Source organism: Arvicola amphibius, chromosome X (assembly GCF_903992535.2).
Source record: "Arvicola amphibius chromosome X, mArvAmp1.2, whole genome shotgun sequence".
Classification (NCBI taxonomy): Eukaryota; Metazoa; Chordata; class Mammalia; order Rodentia; family Cricetidae; genus Arvicola; species Arvicola amphibius.
Window position 1 is genome coordinate 16,219,821 of NC_052065.1, and position 15,579 is coordinate 16,235,399.

A 15,579-nucleotide genomic window follows, 5' to 3' on the forward strand; every position below is an offset into this window, starting at 1 on the left:
GATGTTTTTCCTTTCACAGCCCACCAGGACTCAGGGCTTCGGAAACACCCACTTGCTGGTGGCCTCAGATAACACCTTAGTAGTAAATTTTGCCATTCCAGCCTCAGCTGCTTCTTAATTACCTACTCAGGGTTTGAGGTATGGCAATGTGGATCTTTTGGGCAACATCTTTCCAAAATACAATCATTCTTTGTTATTAATTTTCTTTCTTTTGACATAAACTCTCACTATATAGCTTTGGCTTGTCTGAAACTCACTGTGTAGAACAACGTGGCCTCAAGCTCCTGGCAATCCCCCTGCTTCAACCTCCTGAATGCTAGCATTACATTCATGTACCACCATACTTGACTCCTCCCTTGGTATTTGTCAAAGGTTTAGTTCCACGCCTCTGCTCCGGCAGATCCCCAACTCCTCAAATGCTGGTCTCTTTTTCTATAAAATGATATAGTACTTCCATATGCCCGTCTCATATCCTGCAGATTGCCTATAATATCCGATGCAATGTAAATAGTTGATAAAGTGTTCTTTTTCTTTTGGAGAAATGTCAATAAAATATCTGCCCATTATCATCAAGAAAAATCACAGGTCTCTTCTTAAAGAAATTAGGAGATAGTTTGTTCTGGAGCCATTTTGAATGATTATGGCCTGGGAACACAGATTTAGGTGAGCCCAATGTACATGTTCCAATGTGAAAGCAGTTTCACCAAATTTAAACTTTTTGGGGGGATCCAGACAGGGTTTCCCTGTGTAGCGTTGGAGCCTATCCTGGAACTCACTCTGTAGACCAGGCTGGTTTCGAACTCACACAGATCCATCTGCCTCTGCCTCCCAAGTGCTGGCATTAAAGGCCTACATCATCAAATTTTATAATTTTATAGACAAGTTTAAAATACATTGCCAAGTACATCAGAAAGGCAGGTGCAGCAAGATAGGAGAAGCTTTTCTACAGGCCCAAGATACTATCTGGTAGCATTCCTAGATTTTAGCTTGGGGAAAACTATCAGGCTGCTGTATCAGTAGATTCCAAATTTTTGTTTGTTTGTTTTTGTTTGTTTTTTGTTTTTTCGAGACTGGGTTTCTCTGTAGCTTTGGAGCCTGTCCTGGAACTAGCTCTTGTAGACCAGGCTGGCCTCAAACTCACAAAGATTCACCTGCCTCTGCCTCCCAACTGCTGGGATTAAAGGTGTGCACCACCACTACCTGGCTTCCAAAGGTTTTTTATCTTTTAATCTCAGAATGTGAGTTCTGACACAAAGAGGGGCAAGGAATGACTGACTGCTGCAGGAGCTGAGACCAGCTCAAGGGAAGGTATTCCAACCTCTTCACATCACTGCAGCTTCATCCAGTCAAGCAGTCTCTGGAGACACGGTTTCTTTTAGGAATTCTTTTTTTTTTTTTTTTTTTTTTTGGTTTTTCGAGACAGGGTTTCTCTGCGGCTTTGGAGCCTGTCCTGGAACTAGCTCTTGTAGACCAGGCTGGTCTCGAACTCACAAAGATTCACCTGCCTCTGCCTCCCAACTGCTGGGATTAAAGGTGTGCACCACCACTACCTGGCTTCCAAAGGTTTTTTATCTTTTAATCTCAGAATGTGAGTTCTGACACAAAGAGGGGCAAGGAATGACTGACTGCTGCAGGAGCTGAGACCAGCTCAAGGGAAGGTATTCCAACCTCTTCACATCACTGCAGCTTCATCCAGTCAAGCAGTCTCTGGAGACACGGTTTCTTTTAGGAATTCTTATTTACACCATAATTAACTTGGAAGCAGGCTTTTTTATTTTTTGGTTTTGCTTTCATTTACTTTATTTATTTTTCACATATTTTAGACCCTTGATTGGTTAAATTCAGAGATTTGGAAGGCCAATTTAAAAAAAAAAAAAAAAAAAAAAAAACTAAGTACAACCTATTACTAGAAACAGGAAAAAAATCCAGGCGGTGGTGGCACATGCTTTTAATCCCAGCACTTGGGAAGCAGAGGCATGTGGATCTCTATGAGTTCGAGGCCAGCCTGGTCTACAAGAGGTAGTTCCGAACAGGCTCCAAAGCCACAGAGAAACCCTGTCTCAAAAAAAACAAACAAAAAAAAAAAAAAAAAAAAAGGAAACAGAAAAAAAGCTGGGAACGGTGCACCCACCTGTCATCCCAGCAATTGGGAGGCTGAGGGAGAAGGATCATTGGGAGTTTGATGGCAGTCTGAGCTATACAGTAGGAAGATTCTACTTCAAAAACCAAAACAACAGCAAAATCGAACCTTGAATACCAGCACTCAGGTGGCAGAGGCAGGAAGATCTCTGTGAGTTCTAGGCCAGCCGGTCTACAGAGTGAGTTCCAGGACAGCCAGAGCTACACAGAGAAACTCTGTTTTGAAAAACCAAAACCCAGGACTAGAGAGATGGCTCAGTGGTTAAGAGCACTGGCTGCTCTTCCAGAGGTTTTAAGTTCAATTCCCAGCGACCACATGGTGGCTCACAACCATCTGTAATGAGATCTGGTGCCCTCTTCTGGCATGTGGGCATACATGGAGACAGAATGTTGTATACATAATAAATAGATCTTTAAAAAAAATCCAAACCAAACAGAAAATCCCAGCAAAATAAAACAGGAAGCAGTTCTCCACCTGGAGGCCCTGGGGCTGGGAGCCAGAGGTAAGGCTGGAGCACCAGGTGGTATATTCAGTTCTTGGGGGTTCCTGGTGTTCACTATATTGCTAAGCAGTGATTTACAAGTTCTGCTTCCAGATGTGATGGACTTGCGTTAGTCTAGCTGCCCAGTCCAGAACAACCAGAAAAGTTGGACTAAGGTTTCTGTTTTTAAAAATTTGTCTGAAGGTCCAGAAGAACAACTCACCCTTGAGGGCACCATTGCCTGTAGTTTTTGACAGCCAATACAGAAGAATAATAGGCCAACAGGGACAAGATATTAAAGAAAGTAGTTTTGAAGTATTGTGGTAGTCAGTGGAAGAACTCAATAATGGGGACAGTATGATAAATGATATTAAAAGAATTAATGAATCATTATATTCCAGAGAGTACATTCTGTTGGGGCCTGAAAATAAGAAATGATTTTGGTTTTTGTTTTTTGTTTTTGTAGAGAAAAAGTATAAATTTTAATTCTATCTGCTACTTACACATAAAAACAAAAACACAACCATGGTTAATTTTCCGTTTTTTGAGACAGGGCTTCACTGTTGGCCTGGCCTTGAACTCACAGAGATCTTCTTGCCTCTGCCTTCCAATTAAAGGTTTGTGCCAACACACATAGACAGAAACACAACTATCAAATGTCAGTTTTAAAAAAATACCAACTGGCAGAAGTATAGAGATTTAACATGCTGTAGTGTAAAGGGGGCAGCTCTTGGGGCTTCTTATTACCTCTGTCATAACAGAAAACAGGAGGAGCAGGAGAAGTGCATGTTTTGCCTGCATTTATGCCTATGCATTATGTGTATGCCTAGTGCCCGTGGAGGACAGATCCTCCATGATCAGGTCCTCTAGAGTTGGAGTTCCAGAAGCTTGTGAGCTGCCAGCTGGAAGCTGGAAGAGCAGCCAAAAGAGAATTGTATCTTGGCCTGTGAGTGGTTCCTCAGATTTAGGAACCATTTCTCACAGAGAACATTTTTTCACAGCCCACCCCGCCCAACTTTGTAAGCTCAAGCTGTTTGTGCAGCAGTCTCCCTATCAGGAAAATCTTAATAACAACTGTGGCTTTCCCAAAGGGTTGCCTGTCAATATTGAGTGAGTTAACCACACACTATTTTTTCAAAGGTTCCACAGAAGCAAAGCAAAACAAAACCTGGGACAAGTTTCTCTCGGACCTACACACATCATCAAATTAAACATTATTAATCCTCCCATATATATTTCTTTTTGAGACAGGGTTTCATGTAGCCCAGGTCGTCCTTTAATTCACTGTGTAGCTGTGGTTGACCTTGAACCCCTGATCCTACCTGTCTTTTCCAAATTTTTGGATTGTATGTGTATGCCACCATGCCCAGCAAACATACTTCTTGAGTTTCTAGTTTGTGCCAGTTTCTAGAAATATGCTTACTAGAGAAATTCAATGTGTACTATTAAGATTGTTTTGTTGCTATTCATGGGAGACTTGCCCTTTCCTAAACAGAAATGGAGGAGTGGATTGAGGGTCGGGGGAAGGCTGGCAGGAGAGGAGGGAGGGGAACTATGGCCGGGAGGTTAAAGAAAGAAAGAAACCAGGCAGTGGTGGCACACGCCTTTGATCCTGGCACTCTGGAGGGAAAGGCAGGAGGATCTCTGTGAGTTCAAGGCCAGCCTGGTCTACAGAGCGAGTTCCAGGACAGGCTCCAAAGCTACACAGAGAAACCCTATCTTGAAAAACCAAAAAGAAAGAAGAAAGAAAGGAGGAAAGGAAGGAAGAAAAGGACAAGAGAGCTCCGGTAAGTAGAATGCTTGCTTGTCACAGAATCCCACTGCATAAAACATAGTGGCACATGCTTAATCTCAGCTCTTGGGAAGAAGGGGCTTTAGGATTAGGATCAGAAGTTCAAGGCCAGCCTCAGCTACTTGGAAAGTCAGAAACTAGTCCGTAAAGCATTTCTTGTATAGAGTTCAATTAATTGAAATGTATACATTGAAATGTATACACACACACACACACACACACACACACACACTACTGGGAATGTACACAATCCTGGGAATGGAAACCAGAGACTCTAATATACTGGGACACTCACAGCTTGCAATGTCATTTTTTGTTGGTTTTTTTGTTTGTTTGTTTAAGAAAGGGTCTCACTGTGTAGCTCTGCCTATTCTGGAATTCACTATGTAGACCAAGTTGTCCTCAAACTCAAAGTGATCTTCCTGCCTCTGTCTCCCAAGTTCTGGGGTTAACAGCAGTGCACCACCATACCAAACATACTACAATGGCTTTTTAAACCCAAGTATGAACTTTCCCTCCTCATTATGTTGGAAAATCCAGGTATGGTGGCATTTATAATCCTAGCATATGGGAGGCAAAGACAGGAGGGTCTGAAATTTAATATCATCCTCGGTTACATAGTAAATTCAAGGTCATCCTAGACTAAGTGAGACTCTATCACTCCTGTCCCCCCCCCGCCATGAAAGGAGATAAAACAGGTTGTAAGGGTCTTCAGGCCTGGAGGTGTCAATAGCTCTGTGTGCTGTGGGCACCAGAAGCTCTATGAAGAAGAGAACCTAAAGGTTAGAGGAAGTTGGATGAGCCATCTCAAAAGGCATTTGGAGCCTGAGTTCAGGAGCCTGCAGGCGTGGAGAGGCAAGAGATTTTCAGGCAGGCCTGAGGATCTCCAAGTCCTACATCTGAGATGCCCCCCCCCAAACTGGTCTGCCCCATCCAAGAGGGCGTGAAGGTACAGCTCAGTGGTACAGGATGTGCTTACAAGGTCCTCTAGCCAATCCATATCACCAGAAGTAGAGAAAAATAAAGCCTTCAAAGGTTACATAATTTCAAAAAGTCCAAACATAGTAAAAATCAATCAAGATGCTGTTTTAAAATTTATTTATACTGTGAAGTCCTTCCTTCCAGAATGAGATTGAAAAGAAGAAAGTAATTAGGGAGCTACAGGAGGCAAGAGTAAAGGATGAGGAAGTGAGTCATGGGCTTATATGTTGCTGGCAATGTTCAATGCTGGAGATGGGTTCACTATGCCACGAAAAGGGAAAGCTGTAATGTAATGACCCTTTAGCACCTGGAGACTTGGACTCAACCCCAGGTCAACCTGGTGCTTTGGGGAGGAAGGAGGCCTTGTGACTATGCTCGCTCTGTGCAGCCAGCCCTGTAGGACTGCTCCAGATGGCTTAGCTCTCAGTACCACCTAGAGCAGGGCAGATCTGAACCTGTCAGAAGAAAATGGCGAGAGAGAGAGAGAGAGAGAGAGAGAGAGAGAGAGAGAGAGAGAGGAAGAAGAAAGAACCCCTGAGCTAATTACAAACATGGTTCTAGTCAGGCAAATGGAGGATGACCCAAGCCAGTCCTAGGGAGGAGGACAGGCCCTCTGGGGGCCCCTGGAGGACTTGTTTCCCTTGTGGTTTATTGCACTTCCTGTTCCCTTGCTCACTGCGGAAGTTCCTCTTCTTACCCTGCACCCAGAGCTTAGCAGAAGAGGACTAGGGCAGAAGGCACCATGAGTGGTGGCCCTGTAGGAGGCAGGCCTGGGGGTCGAGGGGGACCAGCAGTTCAGCAAAACATTCCTTCCAACCTCCTCCAGGACCATGAGAACCAGCGACTCTTTGAGCTGCTTGGCCGAAAATGCTGGGTGAGTTGAGATCTCCTGGTCCTCCCAGTCTCCCTCCCTTTCCTCCTCTTCCTCTCTACCTCTTCTTCCCCTTCTGCCTTCTCCTCTTACCCATACTTCCCTGCTCCTTCTTCTTCCCATCATCCCCTTTTTCCCTTTACCCCATCTCCTCCCCCAGAATTCACTTACCATAGTTTGTGGATCCCAGGACTATCGTGATATCTACTCACCTCCCTCCTGGCTATAACTTTTCCCCCCAAGCTCATGACAGCCTTGGGCAAGCAGGGACCAGGCCTGGTTACCCATGAACAGACTCTGCTGACCACTGCTCTCCCATCCTAGACACTGGCCACTGCAGTTGTTCAGCTGTACCTGGCACTGCCCCCTGGAGCTGAGCACTGGACCATGGAACACTGTGGGGCTGTGTGCTTCGTGAAGGACAACCCTCAGAAGTCCTACTTCATCCGCCTTTATGGTCTTCAGGTGACTCCAGGCCCCACTGGATAGGAAAGCTAGTTTCCAACCTGCAAAACCAGTTTTTGGCCATAGCCCCAAGCCCTCGTTCACATCAGAGCTCCAGAGCCAAAGACCAATACAGATCCCAAGTAGTGTTTTCTCATTCCAGTCGAGATGACTGAGCTCAGAAGATCCATATCAAGATCCTGATCTGCTCCACAAATTCCCCAGAGCACCACATTCTATCTGAGCCTCAGCCTCAAATCTCTCCTAAATCCAACATGTTGAATATGCTTAGGCCTAGACTCTTAAAGTTGATCCCTCAACTTCTACAAATAGGCCTCAGATTCCAGACCTTAATCTCTCAGGTCAATGTCTGCATCTAAGACTCTACCCCAATCCTCCATAGCAGACACCTAGACCCCAGACTCTGATACTGAGCTGGAGATCTCTAAGACTCTAGGACACCAAGTCTGGACACTATACTTCCTGATCAGAAAAGGTCTGCCACCCAGGGTGCCTGGATGCCAGCACGTCCCCCACCCTGCCCCTCTACAGGCTGGTCGGCTGCTCTGGGAACAGGAGCTGTACTCACAGCTGGTCTACTTCACTCCCACCCCCTTCTTCCACACCTTTGCTGGAGACGTAAGTGACCAGCCTAGTCCTGGGTTGTGTGGGGGAGGCGATGAGAAAGTCTGGGGGTGGGGAGTGCTACAAGCTTGCTGACCCCAAGGCATATATAGGACTGCCAAGTAGGACTGAACTTTGCGGACGAGAGTGAAGCCCAGGCCTTCCGGTCCTTGGTGCAGGAGAAGATACAAAAAAGGAATCAGAGGCAAAGTGGAGGTAAGAAGGCCTTGCTGGGGGTTGAGAAGATAGCTTAGACAGAAGTGAGTACATGGCTGGGAGGCTCAAAAAGCCCCTCTCATGGATCTGGCTCTCAGTCCACCCATTTAACCACAGAAAGACGCCAGCTACCACCACCACCAGCACCGACCAATGAAGGTGAGTCCTCTAGTTTAAATAGAGGTTATAAGGAACTACCCCAGAAACCTGTGGCAAGACTATGAGAGATCTTAACTCATTCCATTTTCCCAGAGAGAAGAGGAGGGCTCCCACCTCTGCCCCAGCATCCAGGTGGAGACCATGGGGGTGAGTGGTGATGCTCATGTCTCTGGAGAGATGGTGGGAAGTTAGTACATGGATGAGTAGATTTGTAAAGCGGTGGCTGGCTGGCTGGGTGGATGAGTGGAGAGATGAGAACATGGATGGAGGCGGCAGGTAGATGAACTGATGATAGATTATAGATAAAAAGGTGAGTGGGTATTTGGGTAAGTGGGTGAATACTTACTTGCATTTGAGTAATGAATGAATGTTCAGTGAATTAATGAATGGGTATGTAAATGGATAAATAGTGAAAAAAGAAATAAATGAGAGCTGGTGAGATGGCTCAGCACTTGTCACTGAGCCTAGAGACCTGAGCTCTATCCCCAGGTCTTCAGGTTCTATATAAAGCTGACCTCTGACCTCCACACATGTGCCATGCATGCATACAATACACACTCATACCAAATACCCATACACACACAAACATGAGATTAAATGACGTAATATTATACCCAGGAAGATTAGGTGATTAAATGAATGAATAATTTAACAAGCCATTTATCCAACCAGCCAGAGAATGAACAAGCAAGTGCTTGAACGATAAGCATACATGAATCGTGACTGAATGATTTTTGGGATCCATCCACCTCTCCCTGGGCCTTGCTTAGACCCCTGCCATCCATTTCCTCCATGACTATCAAACATATATAATAATTCTTCAGTAGTCTTTCTAGTTCTTTTTCTTTCTTTTCTTTCTTCTTTTCTCCTCCTCCTCCCCTCCTCCTGCACTTCCTCCTCCTCCGTTTTTTGAGACAGGGTTACTCTGTGTATCTCCGGCTGTTCTGGAACTTTGTAGACCAGGCTGGCCTTGAACTCACCGAGATCTGCCTGCCTCTGCCTTCCTAAATGCTGGGATTAAAAGTGCCACCACCGCCTGGCACTAGTTCTTGACCCTGTGCTTTGGCTGTAGGTAAATTGATCAGTGGTTCTTTCCCATTATTTTTTTCCACAGGCCCAACAGGTCCACTATCTCTAGGACTTGTGACAGTTGACATTCAGAACCCTGACATCACAAGTTCACGATACCGTGGGCTCCCTGCGCCTGGCCCTGGCCCCGCTGATAAGAAACGCTCAGGGAAAAAGAAGATCAGTAAAGCTGATATTGGGGCGCCGAGTGGATTCAAGTGAGAAATTTTCCCTCTGTGAGCCCTAAGATCCCAGTGGGTGGGAGAGCACGTGAACAGGTGCACAGCTAAGCAAATGGAAGGATGGGCAGATGTGTATGGGTGGATGAATGGATAAATTAATCAATTAATGGGCTGAAGAATGAATGGGTAGGTGATTGGTTGGAGGGGCAGATGAGTCGGTGGTAAGTGGACAGGCACATGAGGATATAGGCAGGATATTGATATGGAGGTCTGCTCACAGACAAAGTGCATAGGGCTAGATAAATAGTTAAGTGGATGAGAAGATAGTTTATAAATAAACACAAATGTGCGGGCGGTGGTGGCACACGTCTTTAATCCCAGCACTTAGGAGGCAGAGGCAGGTGGATCTCTGTGAGTTCGAGGCCAGCCTGGTCTACAGAGCTAGTTCCAGGACAGCCAGGGATGTTACACAGAGAAACCCTATCTTGAAAAAAAAACAACAAAAACAAAAGCCAGGCAGTGGTGGCGCACACCTTTAACCCCAGCCCTTGGGAGACAGAGGCAGGAGGATCTCTGTGAGTTTGAGGCCAGCCTGGTCTACAAGAGGTAGTTCCAGAACAGGCTCCAAAGCTACAGAGAAACCCTGTCTTGAAAAAACAACAACAACAACAAACAAACAGAACAACAAAAACACTCAGACAAGAGAGAGTAATGAAGGGGAAAGAGGAGCAGGAGGGAAGGGCAGAAGGGAGGGAGGAAGCAAACAGTAAATACATTGAGTAGATGCGTAGACAAATATGAAGAAAGAGAAAGGGGTGGGCAAATTTGTACATGTATGTATGTGAGCAGATGGGTGGAGGGATAGAAACACTGCCAACTCAGTGGTCTGATGGATGAACGTGAACCGAGGTAGACACAGGACCAGGTGGGTGAATGGCAAAAGGACGACCAAGTGAACACATGGGTATCACAGACTGTGGACCTTTCTAAGCTTGCAAAACTCCGGCTCACATTTGCTCACTTGTTCTGGCCCCTCAGACCCCTCTGGGAAGGTGAGGGCAAGAGAGCTTTGCCAAGAGAAGGGGGCTTCACTGACACCCCCTTCCCTTCCCTAGACATGTCAGCCACGTGGGCTGGGATCCCCAGAATGGATTTGACGTGAGTAGCTCAAAGGCCCCTGGACCCAACTTCCATACACTCTTCTGTAGACCAGGGCTCAGACTCCACTCCCAGACCTTCTCACAGTCTTCTCAGATCCCTCCTTGTCATGGATTTGGTGACAATCTGTGCCCCTTCCTAATTCCCTTTACTCTTGCAACCCTGCTCTGCCCTTTTTCCATTGGGGCAGGTGAACAACCTTGACCCGGATCTGCGGAGCCTGTTCTCCAGGGCGGGAATCAGCGAGGCCCAACTCACTGATGCGGAGACTTCCAAGCTAATCTATGACTTCATCGAGAACCAGGGAGGGATAGAGGCTGTCAGGCAGGAGATGAGGCGCCAGGGTGAGCTCCCTTTTCTCTGTCCTGGGGGTTGTTAGCATAGAAATACACTTAAGTCGCTTAGGTTTTTTTTTTTTTTTTTTTTTTTTTTTTTTTTTTTTTTTGGTTTTTCGAGACAGGGTTTCTCTGTGGCTTTGGAGCCTGTCCTGGAACTAGCTCTTGTAGACCAGGCTGGTCTCAAACTCACAGAGATACGCCTGCCTCTGCCTCCCGAGTGCTGGGATTAAAGGCGTGCGCCACCATCGCCCGGCAAGTCGCTTAGTTTTTTTCATGGAAAAGAATCAAGGGTCTATCGGTTGGGATGCCTAGTTTATGAATAAACAAAAAATGAACCCGGGTGGCGGTGGTACGCGCTCTTAATCCCAGAACTAGGGAGGCAGAGGCAGGCGGATCTCTGTGACTTTGAGGCCAGCCTGGTCTACAAGAGCTAGTTCCAGGACAGGCTCCAAAGCTACAGAGAAACCCTGTCTCGAAAACAAAAACAAAAATAAAGAAAAAGAAAGAGAGAGAGGGGGGAGGGAGGGAGGAAAGAAGAGAGGGAGGGAGGGAGGAAGGAAGCCTGCGCACGCCTGAGTTCAATTCTAGCTTTGTCTACAGAGCGAGTGCCAGGACAGCAAGAACTATGCGGAGAAACTCGGTCATAAAGCCAAAAAGAAAAAAAAAATGTTTAGGAAACGAGTAAAAATTATTAGACTTACTATTATTTTTCCCCTCTGCAGAGCCACTCCCCCCACCGCCGCCGCCTTGCAGAGGAGGAGGGAGCCAACCCCTGCGACCTCCTACTGTGGGGAGTAATAAGGGTCGTTGTGGTCCACTGCCCCCTGTACCTGTAGGGGGTACCCCGTCCCCACCAACACCCCGGGGGCCACCACCCCCAGGCCGAGGGGGCCCTCCACCACCACCCCCTCCAGCCACAGGACGATCTGGACCGCCACCTCCTCCACTCCCTGGAGCTGGGGGACCACCAGTGCCACCACCACCGCCGCCGCCGCCGCCGCCGCCACCTCCACCCAGTACTGGGAGTGGGCCAGCCCCTCCCCCGCTCCCACCTACTCTGGCGTCTGCGGGAGGGCCCGCACCTGGTGGGGGCCGGGGCGCACTTTTGGATCAAATTCGGCAGGGAATTCAGCTGAACAAGGTAAAGATGGGCAGGATAGCTGCTTGGAGGCCATGGTTGAGGTTGATGAGCATGCCAGGCGTTGGGGATCCAGTGATAATTTGGAGATTGGTGTGGTCCCCTGAAAGGGACTGGAGTGTGTGAGGGAAGAAAGGAAGCAGGGGCAGGAAAAATGCTCTTCTTTAGTCCTGAACTTTCTGTGCTCCAATTTCTCGGTGCAGACCCCTGGAGCTCTAGAGAACTCCGTCCAGCAACCTCCACCTCAGAGGTCAGAGGGCCTCGTGGGTGCCCTGATGCACGTGATGCAGAAGAGGAGTAGGGTCATCCATTCCTCAGGTGAGCCCACTCTGCCAGAACTGGGACCCAACTCCCAGGGCTAGCTAGGACTGTCCTGAAAACAGTATCACTATCCAGGTATCACTATTTTTTCTTTTCTTTCTTTTTTTTGAGACAGGGTTTCTCTGTGTAACAAGGCACTAGCTCTTGTAGACCAGGCTGGCCTCAAACTCACAGAGATCCGCCTGCCTCTACTTCCCAAGTGCTGGGATTAAAGGTGTATGCCCCCCCCCCCCACCCGCGGCTCCTGGTGTCACTCTTAATGGCGACACCAGAGGCCCATGTGGTGGGATACGCCCGTAATTCCAGTGCTGGAAACGTTGAAGTAGGAGGATCTTGAATTCAAGGGCAGCCTGAGTCAGGAAACCCTAACAGTCGACAGAAGAGGCTGGGGATGCAGCTTGGTGGCAGTGCACTTGCCTAGCATGCTTAAGGCCTTAGGTTCCATGTGCAGCAATGAAAACAAAAACCAGCATTCACCCATCTGTGGATAGCAGTATTCACATGAAAGCCAGGGTGGGGCTGGTGCCACCTTCAGCCTGTTAACATCAAGTCATCCAGCAACAGGAATACAATGAAATGTATCTTTGACAACAACATTAACATATGCCAGGGTATTCCACAATATGAACATTAGCCACATATATTCAGTGATATTAACATTAGTGGAGTGACAAGACTTTTCCTGGCGAGACACAACATACAATGTCTACTCACCCTAGATAGGGAGCCCATGACAGACCAAAGTACAGATACCACCAAAGCCCAGTGTGGTGAACCAAATGAGTTTTATTGAGGCTACTTACTGGAATATGGGTGAAGGGTTACATACAGGCACAGAAATGACTCAAAGACAGCAACATGATCAAAGCCCACCCCAGCATGGGGGACAGCTCACAAAAGCTGGGAGCCTGGAGCGCACTGCACAGCCTGCAGACAGCTCAACAAGTTGGATTATCTTTTCCAAGTGACTCAGTTGGTCTAAACCTCTTCCAGGCAGCTCAGCTGGTTTCTGCTTCCAGGCAGCTGGTTTGGTCTCAGAGTCTCCTTTGAGGTTGGCTTGTCTAAGAGTGACTCACAATAGTCTTGATATTGATTATTCAAGAAGAAGGGGCCTGGTGAATCTGGTCAGTTTCAGGGACTCCTTGAAGCTATCTTGAATTGTTTATTTTTCTGGCTTAAGGAGCTTCCATGCCAGATGGAATGTTTCAGTCTCCAGCTCGGTATGTGAAGATACTATTATAAAAATCTCCATCTTTGGTTAAGAGCACTGATTGCTCTTTCAGAGGACATGGGGTCAACTCGCAGCACCCAGATGGCAGCCCACAACTATCTATAATTCTAGATCCAAGAAATCCAACAACCTCCTCTGGACTCCATAGACACCAGGCACATACTTGATGCACAAACGTACAGTACATGCAGGCAAACACTCATGCATAAATAATAGAATTAAACAAATAAGAAATCTATCTTTGCTGGGATGGTGGCTCAGCACTTGGGGAAGCAGAGGCAGGCAAATTTCTGTGAGTTTGAGGCCAGCCTGGTCTACATAGGGTTTGAGGCTAGTTAGGGCTCAGTAGACCCTATTTCAACAAACAAAAAACAAACCAAACAAGAGGCTGGAAGGATGGTTCAGTGGTGAAGGCACCTGCTGCCGAGCCTGATGACCTGAGCTCCACCGACAGCCAGCATTCATGTGGTAGAAGCAGAGAACCAATTCTTGCAAGTTCTTCTCTGACCTCTATATTTGTACATGGGCCCCCACACACAAATAAATAGAGACATAATCTAAAGAAGAGAAACCTCCTTCCTTGGCAATAATATTAAGTCCAATAAGTCAGACTCACATCAACTCATTGTGTAATAATATCATAACCTGACCATTTTTTGCAAAAGTATGGAACTCCTCATGAATTTTCATGTCATTATTGTACAGGGGCCATGCTAATTTTCTCTGTACGAGTTCGTATGTTCTATTGGGCACTAACCTAGCCTTTCTGCAATTATGTTAAGAACTGAATGTGCCACTTATACTGTCATTAACCCAGCATGTGGTGGTAATACTAATACTAGTTTTGGCCTATTTCCAATAGATTGAGAACAGGTTAGCAATAAGGTCATTAATTCTGACTTCACCATATTAATATTAACCTGAGTATGTCCACAAGACTATTATGAATCCATTATGTGATAATATTTTAAGAAATCTCATCTGACAATATTCTGATTTGCTTCATTCATAATCAACAATATTAGTATTACTTCAGTAAGAAACAATAATAAAATACCCCACATTTGCTAATGTTTAAACCTGCCATATTAAGTAACATAGGGGTTATCATGAATATCCAGACTAATGGCATGTGGTGGTGGGTGTTTGTGGCAAGGTCTCTTGTACCATAAGCCGCATACTTGATATAGAGCTGCGATCATCCCAGGGCTGGGAAAACAGCTAAACAGGTGTGTACCACCACTCGCAGTTTACGTGGTGCTGGGAATCAAACCCAATACTACTTCTTCCTCTTTTTTTTTTTTTTTAATTTCAAAACAGGGTTTCTCTGCGTAGCCCCGGCTGTCCTGGAACTTGCTATGCCCAAGCAAGCCTGGTCTCAAATTCATGATCCTCTACTTCAACCTCCCAAGTGCTAAAGTTATATGCACGCATCACGATGTGCACCTCCATTAACATATTTGTTGTTTTTAAGACAGGGTCTCAGTTGGGCAGTGATGGTGCACACCTTTAATCCCAGCACTAGGAGGCAGAAGCAAGTGGATCTCTGTGAGTTCGAGGCCAACATGGTCTGCAGAGCGAGTTCCAGAACAAACTCCAAAGCTACAGAGAAAGCCTGTCAAAGACAGGGTCTCACTGTTAATGTAGCCCTTGCCGTCCTGGAACTCTTTGTGTAGATCAGGCTCGGCTCAAACTTACAGAGATCCACTTGCCTCTGCCTCCTGAGTGCTGGGATTAAAGACCTGTGCCACCACACCCAGCCTAACATTTTTTTTTTTAAAAAAAATACTGCATGGACTTGAACTCTAGCTAGAACACCCCTTACCCAAATCCCTGTTTTACCCAAGGTGTGCCTCTAGCACAAAACTTCAGTCCCCCAGGGCTGGAGCTTTACCTTCTAGGCCATAGGTACTTCCTCAGGGCCTTGAGCGAACTTTCTTATCCTGAGTCACACTGTGAATCTTTCTTCCTCCAGATGAAGGGGAGGATCAGACCGGCGAGGATGAAGAGGATGACGAGTGGGATGACTAAGGCCACCATGCTTCTTCCTGAAGGCCGGTCCCTCTAACTCTTCATCACTCCGCCTGCTCTACCATCCAGATCCCCGTCCACTGACTGTTAGCTTCTAGATTCAGCTGTGGCTGAGCCTCATAGCCCCTCTAAACTCGGCATCCCTTCTTCAACAAAAGATTTCAGTTCTCATCACTCAGGGATTAAAAAGAATAGAATACATCTTTGCGTATCCAAGTGTGCGCTTGTTTGGTGTCCTAAATGTGTGATTTGGGCTTCTTTCCCTCACAGTTCCTTTTGTACACTGATCTCATTTTTATTTAGCCTCTTATGTGTATATCCATTTATTCCTTTAAGTTTTCTGTCACTTAGCCTGTATTTCTTTTTTTTTTCCCTTCCCTGATTTATAAAACAAGCTTTACAAT

At 46.4% G+C, this 15,579-nt stretch overlaps 1 protein-coding gene and 1 non-coding gene across 2 annotated transcripts; one reads left to right on the forward strand and one right to left on the reverse strand.

Moving 5' to 3' along the window:
• The first annotated feature begins 6,105 nt into the window (after nt 1–6,105).
• On the forward strand, nt 6,106–15,388 carry Was (WASP actin nucleation promoting factor). Its single transcript, XM_038316746.1, has 12 exons — nt 6,106–6,268; nt 6,590–6,730; nt 7,262–7,348; nt 7,447–7,549; nt 7,667–7,708; nt 7,802–7,855; nt 8,823–8,994; nt 10,074–10,116; nt 10,307–10,460; nt 11,177–11,595; nt 11,796–11,910; nt 15,120–15,388. The coding sequence occupies exons 1-12, from the start codon at nt 6,137–6,139 to the stop codon at nt 15,173–15,175; spliced, it is 1,518 nt and encodes a 505-aa protein (XP_038172674.1). The 5' UTR covers nt 6,106–6,136; the 3' UTR covers nt 15,176–15,388.
• Nucleotides 13,805–13,907, reverse strand: LOC119805603. The gene has a single exon (XR_005283927.1). It is a non-coding gene; the product is annotated as a U6 spliceosomal RNA (small nuclear RNA).
• Nucleotides 15,389–15,579: the final 191 nt, after the last annotated feature.